The sequence below is a fragment of the Vitis riparia genome, chromosome 18, assembly GCF_004353265.1.
Source record: "Vitis riparia cultivar Riparia Gloire de Montpellier isolate 1030 chromosome 18, EGFV_Vit.rip_1.0, whole genome shotgun sequence".
Classification (NCBI taxonomy): Eukaryota; Viridiplantae; Streptophyta; class Magnoliopsida; order Vitales; family Vitaceae; genus Vitis; species Vitis riparia.
The window spans coordinates 237,914-249,110 of record NC_048448.1 but is presented as its reverse complement, the minus strand read 5'-3'; the positions used below and the strand labels follow the sequence as shown (position 1 = coordinate 249,110).

The 11,197-nt window shown below is 36.0% G+C and overlaps 2 protein-coding genes across 2 annotated transcripts; one reads left to right on the top strand and one right to left on the bottom strand.

Annotated features, from left to right (window-relative positions):
- The first annotated feature begins 3,958 nt into the window (after positions 1 to 3,958).
- Positions 3,959 to 8,147, top strand: LOC117906923 (UPF0047 protein YjbQ). The gene is made up of 7 exons (XM_034820203.1): positions 3,959 to 4,271; positions 4,669 to 4,729; positions 4,825 to 4,919; positions 5,002 to 5,035; positions 6,529 to 6,583; positions 6,689 to 6,731; positions 7,874 to 8,147. Exons 1-7 carry the CDS (start codon positions 4,071 to 4,073, stop codon positions 7,943 to 7,945), a joined length of 561 nt encoding a protein of 186 aa, XP_034676094.1. The 5' UTR covers positions 3,959 to 4,070; the 3' UTR covers positions 7,946 to 8,147.
- Positions 8,148 to 8,282: 135 nt separating this feature from the next.
- On the bottom strand, positions 8,283 to 9,211 carry LOC117906924 (putative calcium-binding protein CML19). The gene has a single exon (XM_034820205.1). The coding sequence runs from the start codon at positions 8,973 to 8,975 to the stop codon at positions 8,469 to 8,471; it is 507 nt and encodes a 168-aa protein (XP_034676096.1). The 5' UTR covers positions 8,976 to 9,211; the 3' UTR covers positions 8,283 to 8,468.
- Between the last annotated feature and the right edge of the window lie 1,986 nt (positions 9,212 to 11,197).

The window sequence follows — 11,197 nt, the reverse complement described above, 5'->3', positions numbered from 1 at the left end:
GAGTAATTTGTAAATCTGATTAATGAATGTTCTAAATGCTTGATATTTTAGGTTTCAATAAGTTTTTGTTTGTTTTCAATTTCATTAATGCTATTTGTTTCTTTTCTTTTTCTGTAGAAGGTGCCAATTGAGTTGTTAGTGGTATATGCAAACCAGCTGCTTGAAAAACAGCAATCTGGTTGCCATGCCTTGCTCAAAGATGACAATGTATTTTGCAAAATCCTGTCAGTTGATTTCTTTAAAAAAATTTGTGCTCTGACAATTTTCAAACAAATCATATATAAATTGTCCATTTATTTTTGTATTTGGTGGATGATCTCTCTAGAATATATAGACTCTATTATAAAATACATCAATGCTTGGAACCTGTTTTTAGCATATTTATATAAGTGAGTTGGTTTATTCTTCAAAAAGTGCATCTGCTATATGATCATTTTCACTTGCTGAAACTTTTGAGAATTTCCATGGTGCAATGTGTTGCTAATGAGGGTCTTCCTTAAGTCCATCAGGCTATGGATGCTACAAACAATCAAGTTTAGTATCTTGATCCATTTTTTTTCAACCCAATAAATTTTGCATGCACTTATCTCAAAATATTGTTGTAAATTTTTTAGTTTGAATTCTATAAGCACATATTATTCTTATGTGGATGTCGGTGAATACATTTTGATTTTGACATTTAGTGTTAAGGTGAAGATTATACATAAATGTTCAAGGATTTTAATTTTATTCTCGATGTGATGTAAGGAAAAATTTCAACTAATTTAAATCAAATTGAGGAGTATTGGGTTGAAATTGAGAACATAAAATTTAATTTTATTCCCAGGTCAATTAACTTCTGCTCAACTCTGTATAACTACTTCAATTCCTACCTCTTATTCTTTTTTTTACTCTAATCATGTTTAGCATCTAGTGATTTGAATAATAATTCTTTAATTATTATGTGTTGGGAGGTTTTTTCACTTCTGGAAAATGCCTTGGGCACAATGTATTGAATTATGAGTTTCATCCCTTGGAAGTTTGTAGTCCATTTTTTATTACTCAGCACTCACTGATGTTTTGGATTATGTGTGGCTTATGCATCTCACCAATGCTAGTTAGGTTTTCAGCCTGGCTAATTAGCACTGATTTTTTGGGCACATCAAAGATTTGCTTACAAACATAAGTAACATCATTTTCTATTGCTTTCATTTCTCATTGTTGTGATGAATTAGGAAAACATAATGTAAGAGCAAGTGTCGTAAAGCTGTTGGGTTTCAAAATATGACTTGTTTTTAGCTTGTTTATATAAGATAGGTGAGTTGTTCCTCAAGTCTACCCTACTCTATTCTAAACCAGTGCTAGTTCCAAATAGCTATAGTCGATTTGGTTGGTCAGGTTCGGGTTCTGTCAATAACATTAGAAACTTCTGAAAATGAGGTTTGGATGGTAGAATTTTCTGGTTTATTGATTTGTCATGAATTTGGGATTTCTATAGATGCTAAGTAAGAGAAGTTAACAATGGCCATACTTGGGGAATTCATATAGATGACTTGACTTGTTTAAACATGAGAAATTTTTCCTTTCCAATAATCAATTGCAGTTTGTTACATAAAATTGTCAAGTATGCCAATAGTTCATTTCCCAAGTAATTGGTTTAAAAGTATTTGGAATTTATTGCAAAGCTTCAAAAAGTACATAACCTTCAAAAAGGATTACAGTGAACAACTCTTGTATCTCCCAATAAGGCTTGTCTGCACTACCCTTGAAGAAATCTATTTGGGTCAAGTTCAAGAATTATCAATATTGATGTGAATATGGAGGAGTTGTAAAGCAAGGTAATGAAATTAGAACTCTTTTTCATTATCATCATCATATAATTCAACTGAATGGTAGTACAACTATCTTAACTTTTGGAACTGGTTTCATTTTCAGCAGGCACAGGCTTATGAAATCTATGATCTTAAACCATTTTTTTCAAGCACTCAGTTATCTGGAGCCTGCTTTAAGTTGGATGTAGAGTGGGGTGTGATGAGGCATTGCCTTGCAAGATGATGACAAAATGTAACTAAATTAATATTCAGACAGTGGAGTTTGCAAAGTAAGCAAAGTTAATGGTCCCAAATCGTTCTGGTTATTTAGATGAAGCAGAGTGGAATTCTACATCAACCTAAATCTCATCGGTTCTTTAATGTATTGAAATTAAACATGATTTCTATTTAACATACAAATTATAGTGATTTGAATGAGGATAGGATTAGTACTGAATGATGGGTATTGAAGTGAATTTTAGCAACTGAACATTTCTCATTTGGTTTTAATAAGTTTTGTGGGTAAGGATAGAAAAATCTTTGGTAAATGCCAAGAATGCATATTAAATTGGGGTAGTCGTTTATTACCTATTTCGTCTAAAATGTGATGCAACTAAGTTTCCTGACCAAGACAATTATACCATAAAGGGGCCAGAGTGTGTGTTACGGTTTGCTTCAAGATGATGCCAAAATGATGGTTAGTTATGGTAGGGGAAAATTGGAGTTTAATATTCCATCTGAGATTGTTACACTAAACATTTTACAAGAATGTGATATTTTACTAGTAATGGACATTTTCATGGATCCTATCTGTAGGGACCACCCCCAAACGCCCACGTGGCAACCCCGCACAGTACCCCTCCATGGGACACATGGCACATAACTCTCTATCCGGATCCCCTCAGGGGGGCATACGGCACTCTCAAACCCACTATCCGGACGATCCTCTCTCTGGTCCAGATGTGTTGTCCGGACCCAGCGCTAGCAACTTAGCCAGAAGCCTTGGCCGTGAAGCCCGGGCCATCTGGTCTACACTGCCAGAAGCACTCTCGATGGGACCATACTGAGTCACTTCAGACAACCTGTCACAGCCCGCATTTCGCCGCCTGCAGAGCGAAATAACAGGAATGACGGCAAGTCTTCCCCCACGATTTCTGACAGTCGCCTGCAGAGCAATGATGGCTCTACCACTACCTCAGCGTCATCATGACAAGCCAATAAGTCTTCCCACCATTAAAGAGGATAGAGCTTCTGACACTATAAAAGGGGGTCTCATGCGAAGAGATGGGGTAAGCTTTCTTACTCAGTAAAAAGGGAAGATTGATTACCAAAGAGAAGGCTAACAAAACCATCGGATGGTGTGTTCGGACAACCTGTCCGGACGTCTTTTACAGGTTGATTGAGGCAGGAATCATCTTCAGTTGAAAAGGAGCGTCCATCTGGAGATCGCGAGGACCCCGGTGACGTGAGGCTTCAACACTATCTAGTTTATTGGTAATAACTTGTGGAAAAAATTTTAGGATAAGTTTTGTTATTGGTTTAAAATTCATAGATGGATAATATTAACCTGTAATGGTTGAGTGTATATCTCTATGAAATTTTTTTATCCATTTGAGTGTGACACTTACTGATTTGAATCAAATATCTCAGTTACTTAATAGAGGTATGCAAATAAAAGCTAATATGTAAACTCATTTATTGAAAAGACGAGTTCTAAATTTTACACTGAACTCGTCTATTGAAAAGACGAGTTCAAATTTTATGCTGAACTCATCTTTTCAACAAACGAGTTTTGAATTTTATGTTGAACTCGTCTTTTCAGTAACTCGTCTATTGAAAAGACGAGTCCTAAGTTTACATTGAACCCGTTTTTTCAACAAATGAGTTTTGAATTTTGCACTGAACTTGTCTGTTGAAAAGACAAGTTTAGTGTAAAATAAGAACTCGTCTTTTCAACTCAGGTCAAATTGTTGTAGCTTTAGAAATATTTTGAGTACAACGGCATTTTAATAAATATTTTTAAAAAAATCATGTAGTTTTGTAGAAACCCCTGCCAAAGCGTGTCAAATTTTATAGGCCACTTGTTGGTGCGCAAGCAACAACTGAAGCGGTCACACACACACCACCCATAGGCCGAAAAGGGCCCAAATGAATGAAAGGAAGATGTGTTGCACGCCCCATTAAAAGTGCGGGAGCGTCCTTGCAGTGGTAGCCCTAATTCGACCCAGCGCTTGGAAATTGGGGCTAATTATAACGTATAAGTTCAAGGAGGAAGTACCCATGCAAGCCTCACTGCTGAGCTTGGGTGCAAAACCACCACTAACATCGCATCAGATCCGTGTGAAATCGCTCTACACTCCCACCTCCTTCAACGATCCTACAGATTCTACCTCCATGGCTGCTATTCCTGCTCCCAAGTGGGCCCAGAAGACCATCACTCTTCCTCCTCAGAGGCGAGGCTGTCACCACATCACCCCTAAGGTATCATCCTCCCAACCTTTTCTTTTCTTTCTTTGTTCCTCCTCTGGATTGAAAAACCTCTTCTTCAGTCCATCTGAAATTCCACCTCCCTAGACTTCCGAATTCTCATTTTAATCCATTCAATTCAATTCCCTAACTTCATCGCTACCGAATTCCCTAAATTTTGCCTTGGGTCTGCTTCTACTTGTTACTAATCTCATAATTAATTTGTGCTATTTTTCTTTTTTCAAAAAATAAAAATGCGTTTCTTCACTGCTTACTTGTCTTGTTTAGAAACGGTGAGAGAGGATAAGTGTTTTTGCATGTTTGAGACAGGTGATAATCGTCCTGAGCACCAATTGTATCCAGTAGATTTTATCTGTTTATACTCGTGTTAATTTAAGATTTTCTTCATTAGATATTGAAGGAAATTGGGCAAGACTTGTCAGGATTCAAATGTGGCCTTGCTCATCTATTCAGTGAGTGATCCAATTCCTTTTCAGACGGCATATGAAAAATCCCCTTTCACGTTCAACATCTGATGATTTTACCTTATTGGGTTGAGCTTTTCCAGTTCAGCACACAAGTGCTTCTCTGACTATAAATGAAAATTACGACTCGGACGTTCGAGATGACACTGAAACATTCCTCAGCAAAATAGTTCCAGAGGTTAATTTTTCCCTTGCTTGCTTTGGCAGAGTAGTTTATTTGAAAAGTGATTTTTATATGGTGTTTGATTTTATAATTTCAGGGAAGATCTGCACCTTGGAAGCATACACTGGAAGGTTTGTATGGGATTCATTTCTCCAAATTAGAGAAAGAGATTTCTTGATCTGATTCTTCAGTTGATTTTCATTTCTTAAATTGGAGAAAGAATTTTGTTTCTTGGGGCCCATTTAGGGAGTTATTCGAGTAAAAGCACTTTTAGCTTCTAGGACTTCTGTTAGTAGCACTTCTATTAGAAACACTTCAATGGAGAATCAGTTAGTGTTCTAGATATAAACAAAAATAAATGGTGTTTTTTTATAGTGTTTTTGGCAATGCAGCACATGACAAATGAGTGATTTTGGAAAAAAAAAAAGTACCTACCAAGTGCCAGTCTAAATGATTTTATAGATTTTTAAAAGTAATTTTAAAACTATACCAAATGCTTAATTTTTGTATGAAAAATGCTTCTAAGCATTAGAAAATACATCTAGTCCTTCCTGAATCACTTGGATGTTATCTCTGATTTCTCATTTTGCATTTAGAAGCAATTTCGGATTTGGAAATATCATTTTCTTTTAAGGGAATATCATTTCTCTCACAGCATAAGATATTTTGGTTTCATTACTTTTTTACCTATCTAGATATATTATATTATTCTAAGCTATGTATTCTTGTTCATAATTTGCTTAGACATGTATATGTAATTTTCACAACCCCGAGGGGTAGCTCAGTTGGTCCGGCCTTTAACTTCAGGGCCCTGCGGGATTAGTCGAGGTGCGCTTAATCTGGCCCGGACACCCACGGTTATCAAACAAAAAAAAAAAATATATATATATATATATATATATGTAATTTTCACTAGATCAACCCATTTCTTAAAATTCACCCAAACAAATTTAAATTTACATGTTACCAAGTTTTCATGCAATTGCAAGAGCAAATTGTAAATCTATATTATGTATAATTTTTTTTTTAAATATCAGGATATAGTAAAACCATGTTCCGAAAAGAGAATCTAGAACAACAATAACAAAGCTACTCCATCGCAGCAGAAAGAGAGATAAAAATTGAGCCCTTTTTCATGCTCTATCCAATACTAAGTGAAACTTGAAATGTATTTACTTCCCGATGCTTTGTTTATTTCCTCTTTGCATGTCCTCCTTACCACAGAATGTTGCACTGGTGCTTTTGGATGCATAAAATAGCAGTTTACATTTTTTTTAAACTTCCTGTATCAAGCCCCTCTTTCTACTTGTGTTTGGGAGGCAATCTAAACATTCCATACCCATTTTTGAGGGAATTTTTTTCCTCAATAGAAGGTATTGCAAGGACTGTGTTGTGAACTTCTTTCCAAATCTCATCAATCTTATCAACCAGTACAAAGCTTTAAACTTCTTATTTTTTAAAGTCAGTGAACATGGATTTTGGTGGAAGCATTTTACTTGCCATGGGTGAAACTCAAGAAAGGAATGACAAATATTAGATAAATGATAAAAAAGGAAAGCAAATAAGAGAAATTGTTCATAAGAAGTTTGCCACAAAATTGATTCTAACCCTGCAACCTTTTCAGGTCCGGATGACATGCCAGCACACATCAAATCTTCAATGTTTGGTTGCAGTCTCACGTAATGATTTCATTTTCTTTGGTTTTTTTTTTTTTTTTTTTTTTTTTTTTTGTCTATAAAATTTATTACCAAATTACCATTTACTTGGTTTTTATTCTTGTGCAGGATTCCAATTACTGATGGACAGCTAAACATGGGAACTTGGCAGGTATTTAAGAAATTTATGTTTTAAGAAAATATAGAAGCCCAAGTATGTTAATCCATCAAAGTTACAGAAGTGGTTTCATTCTGTGTAGGCTGGTAGAAACTATTATGTAGCCAAAAGAGCTACAATGAAAATTCCCAATGGAGAACATGCTTAAATTGAGCCTTTGCATAGCGTCTTAAACCCTATTGCTTTAGATACTCCTGTACTGGTAAACTCAAGAAGTCAAAAACAACTTGGAACATGGACACATCTTCTAAGAAAGTTACTATTCTTTGAATTTTGTTACCTGGATTTGTGTTTTAGCTGTATGTCCAAGGAAAGGTATACACTCCGCTGGATTATTTTGTGTGGTGCCAAAGATGTGAGGCAGATGTCATAAGCCTCAGGAGCATGGCTTAACTTATAATATATGATATAAATATCTATAAATGTGTGCTTCAACATTGTAGATTTTCATGGAAGGATCTTGGGTGAAGAATGGATTCTATTAGCCTATTTTACAATTGAAATAGCTTAATTTTAAGGTTTTTGTAGTCTTATGAGCAGTTAATGCTGGGAATTGGTCGGGAAACTTTCCATCATTCAGAAGGAATCTCAAAGTCACAGTAGTAATTTTGTACATTGTACTGTATGTTAACGTCTTCCTCTCTGCTACTGTGTCTTCTGTATTGGACTGGAAGGTTTTTGCATCCTTTTGAGGTTATACTAAATAGGTGGCCAACTAGTACGAATGCACCATCTCCTCCAGCAGCGAAATCCCATATTTGGATGTTTGACTTCATTAACCATTTTAAAATATTATTACAGCTTGTCCATGTTTCAGCATCATACTGGGTGGTTTGGCATGTCAATATAGCCATTCAACGAATGGCATATCCCTAGGCAATTACTGTTTCATCGAAGTGATGGGTTGTAGAATGAGAATATTGTGTGAAATGCGGTAATACCCTGATATTAAAGCATGAAGTTGCAGAATTGTGAATCCTGTTTCTGTCGTTTCCTCATTTTCTTTTATTTTTTCTTTTTTCATTTGATTATATTATGATTTGATTTTTCGACAATGATTCTTGTTGTGTTGAATTTTCCCACGATCTTAGTCTATATCAGGAAGTGCTGAAGTTTTTCCTCCTTTTCTGCTTCAGGGGATATGGCTGTGTGAGCACCGTGACCGTGCTACTGCACGCAAAGTCGTGGTCACCCTTAATGGAGTATAAGGTGATAAAATTAGTTGTGTTTTTCTTTTATATATGTAAATGAGGTGTTGCGGTCATAAACCGCCCTTTTCACTTGTTAAGATGTTAGTGCTGTGTTCTTCTTGGACTGCTTCTGTACCATGCCCATTACTACTGTTCTCAAAGGGTGGATTTTTCTTTGAAGATTTTGGACATGAATAATTTTAATACCTTTTACAGGAAAGTGGGTCAGATAACAAAGAGAATCTAATTTTGAGCATGAAGATGCTGGTCATTTCTAATTTAGAGTGTACAATGGAAACTTTAATGCGAAGCTGATGAAGAAACTTTGTGAAATATTGATGCAGCATCCACACAATGACATGAATTGTCGATGTTTATAAGCATTGGAGGGCAACAAGATCAACAGTCATGTTCCCATGATTTATTCATTTCCAAAAAATGAAAAGATATTAAAGTTTAGAAAATATATACAAATGAATTTACGAGATGGTGGATGGCTCATGGCTGTGGGTGATGAAGAAGGATTGAGTGAAGAAGAAGACTAGCGCATCATAGCGGAGAACTCCTCAAAGCTGAGGACGCCATCTCCGTTGATATCAAACATATGAATCATGACTTTGCAGTCCTCAATGGTCTTGGACTCACCCAGTCGACTCAGCACTCTCTTCAAACTCTTAGGCGTGATGCATCCTGACCCCTCCATCTCATACATCCCAAATGCCTCCTTTAAGTCCTTTGTCTTCTCCTCCTCCTCTCCGTTTGCCTCCATCAACATCTCAAAATCCTCCATTCCCAGCTTCCCATCTCCGTCCATGTCCGATGACTTCACTGCCGCTTCTGCCTCCTTTGCTGACAGCTCCCCTCCCACTGCTCTTACACAACTCTGCAACTCCTCCGGAGATATTTTTCCGTCCCCGTTCTTGTCAAAGTAGCGGAACACCCGTTGCAGCTGGCTGCATGCCGCTCCCTTTCTCCTGGATAATTTTCCAGAACCAGACTTTGGAGACGAATTGCAAGCGGGAGAAGCAGCCGCATCTTCTCTTCTCATCGTTATTTGCTTGTAAATGAAACCTTCGCCGACAGATTCAAGTGATTGCACCGAACTAATTAAGCTCTTTTCTGCCTACACGCTCCAAGCAAGAATAAGATGAATTGAGAGTGAAAATTTTCCTAATGAGACCCTGTAGATGGATAGGATATATATAGAGAGAGGGGGGAAGGGATAGATATGTGTGATGTCGGATGGATTGGAATTCAGTAGGCGGTTGGCTGATTTAAATCTGTTGAAAAAACTCGGTGGCGGCAGCGCGTCGGGGAAACTTCTTCCATGGTTCGAACACTAAACGACAAAAAACGAGTTTCTCATTCTAGGCTTCCAGGGATATCCTGAAACTTCTAGAGCAGAGCAGATTAAAATACCGTCAGACTAATCAGTCACCGTCATGGATTGGTGGTGCCGCCGACCATCGATAAGATGTTGCTTGCTTACTTTTTAATTTAATTTAAAATATTGATTATAAAAATGCAATAAAACCATAATTTGAAACATTAAAGGATATGAATCATTTTGAAACCAACTATTTTAAGATGGAACACGTCCAAATGAAATTCAATCAAAACTACCGTACCATACAAAACGCGTTTTGCTTTTACTTTCGTACCTCTTTTCAACTCTTCCTTCTCAAGTCATTATTTATTTGTCTTTATATAATCAGTGACGTGGAGCTTAGGGAAACTGGGCTCATCCCAATTCATCCTCACCCTAGGCCTTATCACTGAAATATTCGAATTGCTTTGACTGCCCAAAAAAATAAAAATCATAATAAAGCGATTGTGCGGTGCCAAAACAAATTCTTAAATCCTTTACAACCGTCCAATCCAATCCTCCTTGTTTAAACAAAAAAATCTCTTAACAGTTACTTTAATCAAATATAATTAGCTTTAATGATAATTTTAGTATTGAATAGGATCGAATTCATTGGATGATATTAAGTGTTAAGTTGTTAACAATACCTACACTCAACCTCCTTTTCAACTTTCCACTGATTTATTAAAAAAATATTATATCTTTGTTTGGCTTGTGGAACGGTTTTTCGATTTCATTAATATGACTTTGCAAATTGTTTGGATTTCAACTTTATTATTTTAAAAATACATTTGGAAAAATATTTATCCAAATAATTTCATTAAATGAACCCCTTAGGGTGCAGTGCCAATGTAACCCCAAGTTCATCCAAAGTATCACAGACCAAATCAAATAGAGAGTGGAAGCCCAAATCCAAAATGCTCTAACATGCAAAGCCCAAACAAAATATCCATATGTCCAAGCCCAAAATTACAGTTTAGATTAATTCAGTTAGGCTTAAATTCATCAACAATCCAAATATGATATTGAAACAAAGCCTAAACCCAAATTCAAGCTCATATCCGTAATTTATGACAATAACGCAAACCCAAAAACAGTTATCATGTAAATCAAGATGGAGACCTCCTTAGCATGAAACCCATGGATGGAAAAAGATGATGGTAGAAGGGGTGGTAATGGCTTGAAGGAGTGTGGTGGCCATGAGTGGCTCGGTTGGAGGCAGAGGGGTAACCGACGCATGGAGGATGGTGACGCGTGGTTGCGGTTGTCGTAGGTATGGCCGCAAGGCGAAGATATTGCGATGGGTGGCGACACAGACGAGGGGTGTGGCAGCGTGAGAGGGGATGAAGGGTCTAGATGTGATAATCGAATGGGTATAAAAATGAGCCTGAAAATTGGGTCAAATATCAAAATAAAAAAACCCAAAAACACTAACCAAATAAGTCCTAAAAAATAAAAAGTGTGGGCCAAGGTCTATAAATATATTTTCAAGATGATTGTTATAATCTTCCATTTTGAAATAGTTACAAATTGATAATCTTATCACCTGTGTGTTGTTTGGATGTTTTTTTTTTGTTTTTTTTTTTTAATAAAAACCTTATATATAAAAATAAAATAACTAGTATAACAAAACATAAATTTACTTATATGCTTAAATATTACTTTTAAGACATTTTAAAATTTAAGGTAGTACTTCATTTTTTTTTAGATAAGCCTCTAAAAATCCTTATAGGTTATACAAAAAATACTCATATTTCCTCATATTGAAAACATAAAATAGAACATGTATCAAGATGGACACCTAATTATAACGGATACTTATTTGAAATAGACCCTTAATTATAGGTTATATTATTTTTATTTCATAAATTATTCATTAATCAAATGGTTCTCATAACTAGGTT

Bases quoted from the DNA above. Each gene is read 5' to 3' on its own strand.
- LOC117906923 (XM_034820203.1), top strand. From the start codon at position 4,071: ATGCAAGCCTCACTGCTGAGCTTGGGTGCAAAACCACCACTAACATCG. The intron at 4,272-4,668 runs GTATCATCCTCC...TTTCTTCATTAG, and splicing joins GTCACCACATCACCCCTAAG to ATATTGAAGGAAATTGGGCA. The intron at 4,920-5,001 runs GTTAATTTTTCC...TTATAATTTCAG, and splicing joins TCAGCAAAATAGTTCCAGAG to GGAAGATCTGCACCTTGGAA.
- LOC117906924 (XM_034820205.1), bottom strand. From the start codon at position 8,975: ATGAGAAGAGAAGATGCGGCTGCTTCTCCCGCTTGCAATTCGTCTCCA.